The 16,663-nt window shown below is 34.3% G+C and overlaps 1 protein-coding gene across 2 annotated transcripts; it reads right to left on the bottom strand.

Moving 5' to 3' along the window:
• Positions 1-3,324: 3,324 nt before the first annotated feature.
• LOC143304187 (omega-amidase NIT2-A-like) lies at positions 3,325-12,660 on the bottom strand. Of its 2 annotated transcripts, XR_013060886.1 has the most exons (5): positions 12,523-12,660; positions 7,685-7,869; positions 7,124-7,292; positions 6,616-6,849; positions 3,325-4,811 (listed from the first exon to the last, which is right to left on the bottom strand). XR_013060886.1 is itself a non-coding variant. In XM_076626560.1 (4 exons), the coding sequence occupies exons 2-4, from the start codon at positions 7,766-7,768 to the stop codon at positions 6,716-6,718; spliced, it is 387 nt and encodes a 128-aa protein (XP_076482675.1). In that variant the 5' UTR covers positions 7,769-7,869; positions 12,523-12,660; the 3' UTR covers positions 5,000-6,715. The 2 variants fall into 2 exon arrangements, 1 of the variants encoding a protein (XP_076482675.1); XM_076626560.1 differs by lacking the exon at positions 3,325-4,811 and having other exon boundaries at positions 5,000-6,849.
• Positions 12,661-16,663: the final 4,003 nt, after the last annotated feature.

The raw sequence follows: 16,663 nt of genomic DNA, 5'->3' as shown, positions 1-16,663 counted from the left end.
ACGAGCGGCGTCTCCCACTAGCAACTTTCCCTCGAGGGCGGCTAGCATCTTTTTCTAACCACCGATATGGAGATTGACCAATTAGCAGCAACGTCAATTTCCCTTACTTCCTAAACGAAGGCTTTCCTCGACGAATCCGATGATCTCGTGTCCTTAGACACACCCCATTATAGTTTTCCTCTGTGGCATCATCGGGACGGGACGGGCATTCTTTTACGCGCTCCCGTCGACCAAAGAGTAACGTCTTTACGCTCAGCAATTATTTTTACGAGTCAGACTTAGATTCAGCGAGAACGCCCATCTGTCATCCCGTTGGCCGCGGATTCGTTATTGAACCGGAGACCACTGTCACTAGTGTCGCGGACGTCTCACCGCCGTGGTAGATTGTCAAACCTGTGTTATTCATACCTGTGTCAATAAATCGTATCTTCGTTACACCGCAACGATGGCTACCTTCAATGAAGACTCCTCAAACACCGACAACCCTATCCCCAATGTCATTCCGACATATATATCCACCGAAAATGCGCTCTTGTAGACAAACGCTCGATTCGCGTCATAGCTTTTAAAGCTTGTCGCATCTCAATCCGTTGGAAAAAGTTTTTCCTGTAGCATATTTTATTTTTACGAACCAACAAGGTCTTTGTTTATTTCCTTCTTTTTTTTGCTCCAATTCCCCCATTGTTTTTTCAAGGATAGTATTTCAGAGCCATTAGTCAAGTTCATTGTAACAATAAACGTACGTTTCGGAAACATTTTGTGCTGTGAAACAGAATACACTAAAGTTTGAAGGTCACATCGATTTTCGAAAGTTTATAAATGGAGGTGTATGACAGTATCACCAGCTGTTGCTGTCCAAGTAACTCCAACATCGAAATACTACAACGATTCCAATCGAAAACGCTAAGAGCCTTAATAGACGCACCTTGGTATGTTACCAACGAAACCATCCATCGCGACCTCAAGATATCTACAGTCAAAGAGGAAATAGCAAAATATAGCGACAGATATAGCAAAAGAGTCAAGAAACACCGAAACCCGCTAATCACTGGACTACTCGATACGACGGACCAGATTCGATTTCTTTTTACTACAGACATGCAAGAAATTCCGTCTTGGAAAGCGATGTTGCGATTTCGAATGCCTGGACCATATAAAGAACATTACCGGAACTGGTAAAATTTATGTCGTTGATGATAATAATTCCTCCACGACTCATGAACAAACGCTACTCTGGGCGATGAGCTTAATGGTGCTGTTGCGGCTATTTTAATTTTTCAACAGGGATCCAGATGGCGCCGTTGACGAAATTCTTTCATTATAAACGTCAACGATCAACATCAGCCATCAGGGAACGAAGAAGGTACGCTGTAACGTGTCTGAGTAATTATACCTCGAGGAGTACATACAGTTATGTAATGAAGATTCGTATGTGAGTGTTTGTTTTCTTATTTATTTTCCCTTTGTTTCATTTGAATGGATTTTTGTACTCAAAGAGCGAGGTAAGATTACGTCAGATACGTTTTTACATATGCTAAAAAAATGGAAAATGATGACGATGAATCAATGACACGTAGAAAATTATAATCTATTGTATTGCTGTTATCTAATGGTGTTGTAGTTGACTGTATGGTGGATGTATCTAATGGTGTTGTAGTTGACTGTATGTTGTTCAATATTGCTATGAAACTCTTCTGATTCATTGTCACTTATACGAAGGATGGAAGTATACGAAATTGATAAAATTATTAATAATATTTACGAAGAGAAAGTAAACTGTTGGATATATGACAAAATAATTCTATTTTAAATAAGAGACTGGTCAGCGTGGTTATTTTGTTTACAAAATCAAACGAATTTAATGAATATAATGGTAAGGAAGTAACTATAAGTGGCTGTTAAACTATTTTTATGCTTGAAAAGTAATTCGCAAAGTAATGTAAAGCAGTACTACTGAGTTGTACATAACCTCTTTAAGAATTTGTTCTTAACCTCTTGCTTCATAACTTCCTTAATTATACTCTTCAAACTTATTGACTACTTCGATGTTGTTACGAACAGAAACTGATAAAATATTAATCTTAAATATAGATTGAAATGAAAGCTTGTCACGTAAATATATATATATATATATATATATATATATATATATATATATATATATATATATATATATATGTACTACTTACTCAAACTATGGATCACATAACCTATACAAAAGAAAGAAAAAAAAAAATTATTGTACACTATAAAGCAGGAGGTTAAATCTTTAATCTGTTAAGAATTAAATTTTTTATTGTAATTGCGAAAATTATAAAAGTACCAAGCGAAGCAAGTACGGAATATAGGGATATAGGAAGCGATGGGGAACAGCAAGTAACTCCAACATCGAAATACTACAACGATTCCAATCGAAAACGCTAAGAGCCTTAATAGACGCACCTTGGTATGTTACCAACGAAACCATCCATCGCGACCTCAAGATACCTACAGTCAAAGAGGAAATAGCAAAATATAGCGGCAGATATAGCAAAAGAGTCAAGAAACACCGAAACCCCCTAATCACTGGACTACTCGATACGACGGACCAGATTCGCAGGCTGAAGAGGCACTACCCGCTAGACCTAAACGTTAGATTCATTTAATTATCCAAATTAAGTATATCCACTTACTTATAATACTTATAAATTATACCTATCTATAATAAGTATTAACTTATTGTAAATAAACAGCCATGTCACTGCGCCACGCCGGAAAAATTACTGAAAATTCTCAACGCGAGAATTGATTGTATTCCAACAAATAAATAAAAAAAAAAAGCTGTTGCTGTCCCCAAGCGCCAAAATACGTTCTGACTACTATTTTATGCATCTCACAGAAGTATGTCTTCATTCATCATCTCCCATGTCATCCACCAACGTGTTCTTAACATGTTATCTCCTAGTAAAATATTGATGTTGAGTCAGATATCCAATTGAATAATCTTTTCGGTGTCTACTATAAGACATTTAAAACCAAGGCTCGTACACACGTGTGCTTATACGTCAGATGTAATACTTAACACGAAACCTGCTTATATTAATATTAAATTTATGCATAGTAGGATGTTCGACCTTTGTAAAAATGAAATTATAATACATACAGTTTCACCGTGGAAAAGTGAATCTTTCTAGCATGTCCACGCAAATGCAGGGGAGGGGAGGACTGTGCATGCACCAAACAACTTTACGTTCGTAATTTTTCACACAAATGTACAACTGTAGGGAAATAATTATCTCTGATTTTTCGGATGTTAGGAATCGACAATATCGCATAACGGAATGCTGTGTTCTACGTATTCTATTTTTGTTACGAAAGTGGTACAAACGAAGTCCACATAAGAATAGTACAACAAAATCGGTTGAGGTTAGGTTATCGTGCAGATATCGCGGCTTTTGCATTGGAAATCACGCAACTGCCAGTCTCGTCGTTCCTTGTAAACGAAAGAAAGGTATTGTAATCGGTCGGAATTAACATAAAACTCGTCGCATGCGACCATATGGCCTGAATGTTGAATAAACGAGAGTAGAGCGCGAGCTATGTGATTCTAACCGTTTAGGCGGAAACTAATGATTGTAACCAGAACCGAGATATATGCCAATATTACTTTGCTCGACAAAGCGTATAAGATGAGGAGAGAATCGCGATAAGGTAGAACAAGAGACAGATATTCTCTACGTAAAGCAAGTCTGTCAACTAGATTGAAATCCTATAGCTATAACTACAGTGAATCCATATTCTGGTCAATTGTCTTTTCACAAATGAAGCTTCTGAAGAACGGAATTGATACAATAACTACTGTTCATTCATAACTACTGTTGTAAAAATCTATATATTTGTCTATCTATATCTATATATATCGATCTATATATATTTGTCAGAATGTCATTTTATCAAAAAACCCATCCTCTGTGTTACGCCGGGCCTCTCTGCCTGGCCCAGGTCACACACCGCGGGCCAGACGGACACCAGATGTCCGCCTTTCCGTACGGCGTACCCTCAATATCCTTAAGCACCCGTCATAAACCCGAGTCACTTGCCTGCTAAGGTCCTTCAAAACAAACAAACATCTGTGTCCGAAGAATTTCTAAAGACTATTGTCTACTACGGCGGGACAAGGGAAAGTTAGTTTTCTCACGTGCGCTGCAACTTTCCTCCCACTAACCACTTTCTCTCGAGGGCGGTTAAGACCCTTCGGTTAACCAATTAACAGCGAAACCTGTTTCCCTCACTCTCTTAACTAACATCGGCACCAACAAATCCGATGGTCCCGTGCGCTAGACACACCCATCCTTAGCTTTCCTCCGACACAGCATCGTCACTCAACTTCACTTCTTCTACATCGTTCAAAAGTCAACTACTAAGTATACGCTAATGCCCAGCGGGGCAGTCTAAGCATAACGCGAGAGTCGGTCTCGGTATTGTCGAGCATACATTTCCTCTCCTAAATATCTCATAGTGCTACGTCCACTAATACACTGAATCCACTTATAAGAGCCCTGCTCTAACGCACATATCTATCTTAGCTTCGTGCGACAAGTTGTTAATTACTTATTTCTCTCCGTCAGTGTAATCTAAGTGCTGGAAACATATAATTTATAATTCTGTGAATCACAGGGTTATACAACCTCAATCACCCTTATTATCTCAACGGAAATCAGGGGATCGATCAACTCGTGGTGTCGATTGTTATAATCGTAACGGGGATTTACGACCCCCGTTGACGTCTCTCCTTGCGATTACGTCTCCCCGCGATTGGTCGAAGAAACACTCTGTAATCATAGTTTAACGAAGCATAATTAATAGAAGAGGTAGAGCGTTAAGTGGAGATGATTTAATCACAGTTAAGTAGATAAATCTCTATATTAGTCTCTTTAATTAAAATGTCCTACGTTTTATTTGCGTCATTTTTTTTCTTCATCCAATTTAAAATGTTTAAATAACAATAGCCTATACAATATAATTTTATGTAAAAAAATTGATTATACCATGTTTATTACAGATATTTAACATTTTTGTGTACATACAAAATTTAAATTATACCTCGCTTGAGAACAAAAATTGTATTTGTTTTCCTAACATGTACTAATAATTATTGATCAAACTAGAAAAAGCTGGAGGAGATTACTTAGGAAGATTACTTAGCATCTTATATTCCTGGCAAGAGAAAATGAAAAATTCGTTTCTTCTCTTTGCTTCCCTGTTCCTTCTTTCCTCCTTTTTCCATTTTTACATCGCTTTGTTTTACATCGCAATTTACATTTATTTGTAAAGTTTGAATCTCCTCGATATTGAAGATGTTGAAGCTGCAAGTATGTATTTCATTTTAATCCATTCGAGACCGAGATTTAATTGTAAGACGATACCTAGGTGTCGGTACGATCTGAATGTTTAGTTGGAATGATTCTGTGTTTTACTCTCTCCAGGGTATCCTTTTCATACTTTGATTTTAAATCGATGACAATCTTAAATAGTATGCCTCATATTTTTAAAATATAAAATTATATACTATGTTATTCTATAATGTATTATGTACAGTTATATATATATATATATATAATATATTGAAATATTCAATATTCTATATTGAAAAAAATATGAAATTAACATGATATATACATTACTACATAAGTTATATATAAAATATGTATATTATACCCTTGCCTACTGACTGATATGAATTTCTTTCGGTCTCGAATACGTTAAAAGAGAGCGCAAAGAAGTCGAAATTACTTATTGTAATTAGTAAAACGACCTGAGAGGCAGACAGATACAAGAAAGAAGGAATATTATATTAGCGGCATTATCATGTTTTTGCTCTCTTTAAGTCTTTCATCGAGACAGACAATCTACAGGTATTAATCGACCAATTTCTCCAAGCTGATAACTTCGAATTGATGTTTATATATAAGAAGTGTTATGTGTTAATCTGTCTAAATGTTTAAAAGGTGTTATAAATTAAATGTTGTTAAACGATACGTAATTGCCTTCTGATCGTAAATTTTACTATCAAGGGGTGTTTTATGTATGCGTAATCATTGTGAATTATAACAATTTATGTGATCGATATTAAAGGTGTTTAAAAGCATGTATTTTTTTCTATATTATTATTCTCCTATATTATTATCCTATATTATTATAGCATTCCTATATTATTATAATATCCAATTACATGTTGATACACAAGATATACAGATTATTATTTATAACGTTTTGGTTTTCTTAATTGAGTCATTCATTTAGTACAAATGATAAGAAATTAGTAATAATTCACAAAAAAAGGATATGGTAGTAGAAATATTATAAAAAAACATTTTCTCTTTTAGTGTAGAGTTACTCCTTCTTACAGACAGTGTCGTACAAATCTGTACGTCTCTGAGAAAATGTAGGTATCTGAGCCCTTACTTCCTCAACAACTTTTACATCTGATAGAAAAAAGAAACATACGAAGTAATAAGTAATGCTTACTAATAAATTCAACAAATACAGAGGAAGATGGCTAAATCGATAAATTAACGAGACTAAAAATTAATTACATCATGGATCTCTCGCTTTTAATTTTAAGCTGTAAATTACCGATATCGGTGACTGCCATATTCTCTTGAGTTTCCAAATCGTAAAGAATCTTTCCCCAGGGATTGGTCAACTGTGTATGTCCCCATGCGACGTAACTTGCTTAAGGAACACGAGCCGGTGATATGCAGGCAACGTATAATTGATTATCATTCGCTCTGGAACGCTGAAGTAAAGACCAGTGCAATGGTCCAGTGGTCATATTGAATGCCGCTGGATATATCAGCATTTGGCAACCTAACCCAGAGAAGCAGGAAATATGAAGCCACCGAATACCAATTAACTTCGTAGTTGCACGGTTCACATTCCATCATTTCTGAATATGCGGGGACAGTCCTCTTATTGTGCTTTTAATTCTTTTATTTGTTTCATTTTCAGCAAATATACTGGTTTTTTAAATTAAGCTTCTTTTTATACAGAGTTACAGATTATATTAATTTTATATAGAATATATTTAAGAAAGATATTTAATTTTTTGCTAGTTAAGTATTGATCGGTTAAGTTACTGTACCTTTGTTCCGATAAATGCGTGCCATTTCCTCGAATCTAATATCATAGCAAATGCCAATACCTATTTTGCAGCCCTTCACATCGAACGTCGTTAGGGAGTTACCAGGACTGAGTGAATCACTCTCTCGAAAAGTAATCTTATTAGGAATGTCGATGTCGAATAGATGTACCTAATAACATAAAAATGTGGTAGCTAATTCTATTGCTGCAACTTTTGTAATTTAATATCAAAGTTACCAACTCCTAAACTTTAATTATTTTTTATTTAATAACTGACAGCGTTTTTATCACTTTCTTTTATTAAAAAATCTTATCATTTAATAATGTTTAAAAAGGAGAAAAAATAAGTATTTTCGTATGTGAAAAATTTATACAACAACAAACACATTACAACAAAAATGGGCGTTTCCCGTATCATAACGTATTTTATAAACCGTAAATTATAGAATTGGTTATAGTATACGTATGTACATATGTATATTCCTAAATTATTCCTAGATAGAGTCACTTTCTTCACCCCAATATTTTCAACTTCAAAGCCATAAAGGAATATATTACTTACCTTTCGGTGTCTTGCTATCAAAGTTCCATCGGGACCCCAAATAGTACAGGTATTGTACAATTTATCGCCCTCTATTTCAGGCATCGTACCACCAACTACATAGATGTTGTTTTCTTTAGCTGCATTCGATGAAGCAACGCTCGTTTCACCATCAGGAATACTCTCGGCGTATTTTGGAAAGTACTCTGCATTGCAATATTTCAATTAATGAAAAATAACTGTCTTTTGTTCCAACCATAAATTAAATTGAAATGTTTGTCAGTTTTTTATTTTCTAAATTATCAAAATAACTAAGTTTTATATTTCGACTTAATTAAATATGCAATTACTTAGCTAATAGTATATATAATAAATTGTTTCTACAGGTTCAAAATGAAAAATGAATATTTAGAAATACTTAATTACGACAATGCTATTTGTGTTAGCATCAGTGGCTTGTTACTCAACGACTTTGCTAGTACTTTTTGAAACATAAAGTTAGTTTTCAATTAACACTTATACTAGAGGCGGAATTATAAATGCAAAATAATTGATAATACTAATTTATAAGTACCTAATTATTAGTATCTTAAAAAATATATTTATACAAAAATCACGATAATCATGAAAATGGGGAAATCCTATATTCTCGACTCAATTCACAATTTATTTTGTATATTAATTAGATTCCGCGCTCATCAGTACGTACTCACTGGCGACATCGAGAAAATGTATCGGCAATTCCTCGTACGACCAGAGGATCGGAAATATCAAAGGATATTATGGCGCAGCGCGAGTGGAGAAACAGAAACATATGAGCTTAACACCGTAATACTCTTATCATAGAAATAGAAGCAGTCCTCAATTCCCGCCCGCTAACTTCTATCTCCACCGATCCAAATGATCTCCTAGCCCTCACTCCCGGACATTTCCTCATTGGCGATTCATTAATGTGCTTACGTGATCGAGATTTCAGGGACATTCCATCGAACCGACTCTCCAAATGGCAGCATATCCAACAGCTTAAACAACATTTTTGGAACCGCTGGCATAAGGAGTATTTGAACGAGCTAACCAACCGCAATAAATGGAGCAAGGGTGGACACAGCATCCAAAAGGGCACAATCGTCATCCTCAGAGAGGACAACGTTCCCTCCATGCATTGGCCTCTGGGCCGAGTTATCAAGGTTCATCCAGGCGCCGATGGTGTCATCCGGACAGCTACAGTTCAGACGGCAAAGAGCATTTTGGATCGGGGCGTCAAAAGGCTTGTCCCACTGCCAATTCAACCCGATCTCGAGAAACCCGAACAACTAGCCACCGAGACGAAATAAGATGGGAACTTCAACCACACCTCGCTAGTTTGATCGGTACCCTCTCAACGGGGGGAGAATGTTACGCCATGCGGCTTACCATAGGTCATATTCTTAACTATCGATCGCGGCACTATAATGTCGCAGACGGATCGTCGCGTCTGCCCGGCAAACAAACATTATAGTGGCAAGCGCATGGTTCATTAAGCAGGGCGACTTCCAGAAACGTCGACTCGTGGCCCGTATTTTACCTCGCGTAAAAGAATGTGGCGTGATCCGAACGTAGCGGGGGTCGCCTTCCAGAAAAAACGAAAAAAATCGAAAGGCGTTCAGAACTTTTCGAGAAGTCGAACCGTCAACACATGTGGTATGTCGCGCATTACTTATCAACCAAAACGCAGTTACATTTTTTTTGTTCCATTTATATCTTTCTAGTTAATAAGTTGTTGAAATAAACATTAATTTATTTGTGTTAATTCTGTGGAATTTCATTGAACTACCCTTATTATCATAATCGAAATAAGGGGATCGATCAGTTCGTGGTGTCGATTATTTAATCGTAACGGGAACTTACAACTCTCGTTGACGTGCTATCCCGCGATCGCGTCTCTCCGCGAACGGTCGAAACAAAATGATTCACTAAAAACTGTCCTGAATTCCTAAGAAGTTATTTACCGCAAAACTGACAAAGTGTTTATTTAAAAAATGAGGTTGAAGGTAGTCCTTTTCTTTCATTTCATTCATTTTCATTTTCTTTCTTAAGTATGGCTAACACAATATCTAATCAATTAAAATTTTATATTTTCACGTGAAAAGTTTCTTTAGATAATTATTATCAACATGATGACTAACTCTTACGGATTAATACGTGTCTGTAGGGCAATCCGGTGGACTTGATCGGCTTTTTACTTCGAAAGTTGAGTAATCGGTGTCGCTTTCTTACGCATCTTTGAACTGTATAAATGTTTTAAAATTGTTTGATCCAGAATGTACCACACCGAACAATCAAGAAGGCAGGTGCCTTGACTACAGAAAATGTAAACCTCTGCAAGAAATATGGCAGATACAGTACCGTACAGCCACCGATTTTTATAGACGATCAGTGTGCAGATACCAGGGCAATGTTACGATCGTTTGCTGTCCGGACGATCCAAACAAAGAGAAGAGAGAAATTTTAATAAAAACTGTGTATAAGTATAAGGCTTGGCGACCACCATACTGTAGTTTTAGCAACGTCTCTCATACCAGGGTGGTCGATGGTAAACCAGCTGAACTTGGTACGTTTTATGTCTTTCTTTCCGATTAATAATAAGCCATTTACTGCAAAGAATGAACTTTAAAGGCATTAAACAGCACATCAATGTACATTTCAATTAGACTAAATAATAATGCTATGATTTTATCGGTAGTAACTTTACTTATTAACTTGAATTATTTCTTTCTTCTACTCCATGTTAGGAAGAGTATCTTTTTGCTTGAAATAAAAAATTGATATAGGAGTAATAATATGGATAGAGATCAAAAACTGTTAGGGCAGAAATTACACGTTTGAACTTTATAGTTCAGTATAGTTCAAATAGAAATTATATAGAATTATTTAATAATTTCTATTCCAGTGGAATAAAAATTTAATTTCTGTCTTTATCAAATCTCTATTTCAGAGTATTTGTACGTATGTACTTATCGTCTGCTGTATGATCGAATATCGAATAGATAATAATCGTTGTTACTCATTATGTGAGAAAAAATTATGTATATTCACAACTATGACTATTGCATTTTAGGCGCTTGGCCATGGATCGCTGCATTAGGTTTTCGTAATCCCCGAAACCCAGACAAACCACTATGGAAGTGCGGAGGTTCCCTGATAACGGCTAGGCATGTTTTGACCGCAGCACATTGTGCACATATGGATGGAATAGAAAGCATACACAATCATAATATTGCCATTCTTAGATTGGTGGAGGAGGTGCCATTTTCGAGTAAGTCCTCAAATATATATATATATGCTATTGAGTATTACTGAAGTATCATATCCTGAAATTTCTTACTGTACACATATATTGTGTCATAAAGCGTGTACAATTCTTTCTCATACTTTTGGTCATTCGTTTCCTGCATTTTCATTTATTTTTTTATTTTTCAGGGTACGTATATCCCATTTGTACGAAAGAGCCCCTACGAAAGAGCAACTTTGTCGGCTATAACCCCCTTGTTGCTGGATAGGGAGCATTAAGATATAGTAATTGATATCAATTTTATAATAAAATTAAACAGTTCCAGTCTTAAATATCTTTCTTATTTTCTTCGTAGGACGACCACGACGTAATGCATTAATGGAAGTACAAATGCCAGTGATTAAGAACGCCGAATGCAAAATAGCTTATTCCAAATTTCCTAATGCACCTGATATCACTGATGGTATAATATGCGCCGAACATGCTCAGGGTGGAGAGGATTCTTGTACGGTAATTAAGTTACAGAGTTACTACAAACTATACGGTATCTGAAGACACGTCAATTCGAATTAACATCAAATCGACGTCTTAAACATTAGAAATAATAGATAAACACAATTCAATAGTTTTGCCCACTTCTCACACCTCATTATGGTATTTAATCTAATTTCCTTCTAATCTTAGTTTTGCTCAAAATACATATAACATGTACATTATAAATTGGAGCATTTCAATACACAAGTCAATAGAAGATTATTACTGTATATAAGTATAATTTCAATACAATTCGATCGATATATTTCAGTATCTTTGATTAAAAATTTAACGATCCTTTCAGGCTGACCGCGGCGGACCACTGCTGATACAACATGAATTAACCTCGTATTTAATAGGTATTGTGTCTTATGCTTATAAGTGCGGCACAGCTGGGTATCCCAGCGTTTACACTAGGGTCACATCGTACCTTGACTTCATTCTCCAAGCGATGCAATAATATGATATTACTGTTCCATAAATATCATTGTGTAAAAAACGTAAAGTTGGATTTTCTTATTGTGGAGATAAGAAACAGCTCAAATTTACATTGTTTTGTACGTTACAAATTATAGGCTTAAAATGTACGAAATGTAACTTTGAAACGACACTAATTTTTTACGCACGATAAACCTCCACAACTTAGGTATGTAAAGATGATAAACGTATATTAATTCTATTAATTTGGTAATAATAAACCAACTTTCTGAGAAGTTCTGTAAATTTCGTTTCTGTTGTATCAAGAGAATAATGGAATATTCCACTTAGATCGTATACTTCTTGTATGTACATACAAAATTTTCCGGCTAATCTAAAACACTTCATAAGATAGAGAGCTTCTGGAAATTCGGACACAGAGAGTGCATAAAATACAAGATAAGTCTCGTGTCTTTCAAAATTATTTTTTATTCGCTAAAAACGTCCTGTGTACTCATGCAATCACATGCAACCTCGAAACTTCACTTATTTTTTATCACTTTCCAATTCAATACACTGTTTCTGCATTTTTGACTATATGTAAGAGAAATTTCCATTCAGCCAAAGGTGTACTTACAGATTATAGATTCCTATACGACTCTCGGTAAAAATTTATCCGCACTCCAGATAGTTAAAACTTCTGTCGACCGTATTGATCCATCTGCACTCTTCGTATGACGTCAATATCTGTTCAGTGCTGCTGCGTAGGTTACATTGTGTTACGTCAATTCGTTTGTGACCGTTGCGCGAGTAATGGCGCTTTGCAATGGTGATTTGCAGGAAAACAGTGCAGGATGCTGTGATTCGTTTCTTGTGGTCGGAGGTTATGTTTGATGCCTATATTTATCAAAGATTTAATGCACATTATGGAGAAAGTGTTTTGTCACGAAGTGTGTTTGAATGGGCACAAAAGTTCAAAGAAGATCGCACAAGTGTTATGAAAAAACAGCTGGACGCCCGTCCACATCCACGATGACAACATTGAACGTGCTCATGAACTTATGCTCTATGGAATAGACGAGTGACGCTGGATAATGTGGCAAATCATTTGCAAATCAGCCACGGCTCTGCTTATGCAATAGTGCACGACAGATTTGGGTGTTAAAAAGTTTGTGCGAGATGGATGCCGAAAAAGCTGATGAAAAGGTGAAGACGACGATGCATTCGTGGTTCGCAGCTCAGCCCAAAACATTTTTTAATGAGAAAATACGAAGGTCGTTCAGCAAATGGACAAAGTGTATACAGAAATTGAGTGATTATGTCAAAAAATGATGTATGTCTTTTTTGACAATTGCTTAAAATAAATTCTACACCGACAGAGCGGGTAACTTTTTACTCACCCTCGTAAGACACTTAAATTTCCAATCTATTATGATGAATAAAAGAGCTTATACTATTAAATCTAATTGTATTTTGTTGCATGAGAGTACACGTGTATGTGATGTACATTACCTTCATATCCCCTTGAACGCTTCAATATTGCGCATATATACTATATTTTGTACAGCTTCTATAAAATTTTGTATGTTTGTTTAGGCTGTTAATCTAGAGGCTGGAGTACAAAGAAGTGGCACAATGATGTGGGCTGATGACATTTATAATTATCAAGGAATCACCCCTACATTCGCTCAGGTATATATCGTTGACTATAATGTATTTAACATATATGATTGTTAGAATATTAATAATTAATTTTTAATTCTATCAGAATTTTAATGAAACTGTCCCTTGGGAAGGAAGAACTGATACCTTGATATCACGGTTTGTACATCCTATATGTACGACAAATTTTAGAACATTATATAACGAAGAACCAGATCGTCGTGGCCATGTGATGTGAATAAAAGGACTTGAATTTGATGATATTTTTATAATGTCAGATAACATAACTAAGTATCTTCACAGTAAGATAGGATGACATGGTTTACATGATCTTAATGTTGTTCACTTGAGTGATGATATTATAAGGAAAAGTGTAATATCACAGGTAGGATGATTCATAATTTAGAACTACTAACTCATGTATGTATTAAAAATTAAAGAAATATATTAAATTTTATAGGATATTTATGTTTAGTAACCAGTAATTCAGAGATTGGTATTCATGGTTACTATAACGAGGCTGTAGAAACGCACCCTTTCTTCTTTGCAAATGGTCCTGTATTTATGTCTAAGCCGAAACTGGAACCTCTGAATAATTTAGATTTATTCTTGTCATTTTCTAAAATACTTATCTACAGTATACCATAAGGAATGATACCGTATCACACCTAATCAAGTGCCTTAAGAAACATCAACAGGATATCACAGTAATCCCTTATCGACTGATATGTAAGTAAAAGTTATGTGTCATTGTTATACACAGTTATGTGTTAGTGTTATACACAGTTATTTATCATTTTCTATTAATTCAGTTGTAGCCACTACAATATCTATGACACCGGTAGTAATTATAAGAACAATAATGATGTTCTATAAGAGGAAATGATGATTAGGAACAAAAACTTACAGGTAAGTCAAAGTATATGTTATTTGCCATTTGAAAAGAAAGTTACTAACTTAGAATTTTTTGATAAATAATAATTGTGCAAAATATATTGGATTTCAAATTTGTCAAAAATTGAAATTTAAGAAGCATTGTAATAATATAACATTAATATTTTGATTTTTCAGGAGATATCATGCGGTGGATGGATAATATGTAAAAAATATTAAGCAGTATATGAATTTTCATATTGCGTAGAGATAACAAAATGAATTTTAAAAAATGTCGACATGGTAATAAGAAATAGCATCATGACAAAGAATATATAACCACAGTTTCATTTTTTATAAATAAAAATTTGTTGTTCCAGATTTTGAAATATAGTGAAACGTTTAATTAGTATCTTAATATCTTTAAATAATTATTATTTTAGAATCAATTGTAATTGTATCATACGTACTTTTGAATTCGTGCAAGAACATATGTAATTTTGAAGTAGTTATTATTAGGAAATTGTTAGACGCGAACAGTATGCGAAAAGTTAGTATGCAGCGTAATAATTATCAATCAAAACACAAGAATTAAATTCTTGAGGAAAAAATTTCCGGAATTTCTTATTTACACGATTATAAAGAAATCCATAATAAAAAGGAGCTGCTTTCTAATACTTCTCTTCCTTGTAATGCCTATGTTAATGATAACGAGGTTCGACTTTTTGTTTTTAGAGGGATACTGGAAAATTTGAAAGTACAGTACCATTGGGAAGAAAATCACGATATTGAAAACGATATTTGCAAGTAAATTTCCAAAACATCTGTTTTCAAATTTTCGCTTTCTATTTCACATTAAAAGAAAGGGCTGCCTTCTTTCTCTGCAAGACAAAACAAACATTCTGAATCTCGTATCAATGAATGATGTCAATAAGTTATTTTTCTTTTCAGATTGAACAATATTCCAGATTTATTCATAATTTCATACTACGCGAAGAATAGACTTTCATAGGTATATAAAGGAAATATTAAGTATAGGAAAACTCTTTTTCGTTGTAGGTGACATATGCTTCACGGTTGAACACGTGTATTTTTGAACACATATAAATGAAAAAGTACTCTTATGGAGAAAAAGAATTGATACCTTCGATTGACATTAGATAATGTATATAAACTTATGAACAATCACTATCAGTTTGTATTTTAGGTGCACACGCAGATTTGTTGGAGTTCTTATAAAATGTACATCCTGTACGAACGTTTTATTCTTCCAAATTTTACGATACTATGTCTCATATAATAACTATATGGATTAAACGTAATATAAATGATCCGAAAATAGACTCGAACGACATTAATTGTCTTTCTATTTATACCAATATCGAAAATACAAGTAAAGCTGGAGCAATAGTATGCAAGAATGGACTATTTATTATTTTAAAGCAAATCATAGCATATTCAGAATGCACAGTATTATCATGAAATGTAAATGAATCAGTTATAAACGAACGATTTTACTGTAAAATCATTGCCTCCTTTTTTTCATCTGAAATATAGCAGCAATGAGTACATTCTTTTAATATATAATAAAACGAGATATCTTTATAAAGTTACATATGTCATCACTGGTAACTGTTATCTCGTATGACACCAAATATACCGTTAGTATGGAATGATATTTTTATGAAGATATACTTTAATGATAGATTTTATGAATGAAACGTTATATAAGAAAAATTATCTCTTGTTATTCTATGAAGTGTAGTAGCTAATGAAGATTAATTTTACGAAGTATTAGAGCAAAAGAGAATTAAAAAATTAAAAAGATCTAAATAAGATTGTTCGTGTGGCTTAATTATCTCAATTCTGGTACACCACTTGTTACATTCTAACTAATTAGCGCTAAACAATAACTTGCAAATATTAAAGATATTAACACCTTAATATTAACACCTAAAGGTTTTCAGGAAATTTTATAATATTTGATTATTGTATATCTAGTCATTGATTGATAAAATTTCTTGTATAAGCATAGATCGAGGTTGACGTCATACGCAGATTGCATTACAGGTATCGTTTTAATTTATTTTATGGCTAGAATCATTTGAATATTATACGAATAATTATTTCCATTCGAACGATTAATAAATCACGTACCTATAAAAGATATATTATGAAAAAGACGTGACGAAACAAAAAAATATTGGAAATTCCGTTGTCATTAGATCAATTATTTTTGCAAT

The sequence above is a fragment of the Bombus vancouverensis genome, unplaced genomic scaffold (genome assembly GCF_051014615.1).
Source record: "Bombus vancouverensis nearcticus unplaced genomic scaffold, iyBomVanc1_principal scaffold0026, whole genome shotgun sequence".
In the NCBI taxonomy this organism is placed as follows: domain Eukaryota; kingdom Metazoa; phylum Arthropoda; class Insecta; order Hymenoptera; family Apidae; genus Bombus; species Bombus vancouverensis.
This window is presented reverse-complemented; position numbering and strand designations above follow the sequence as displayed.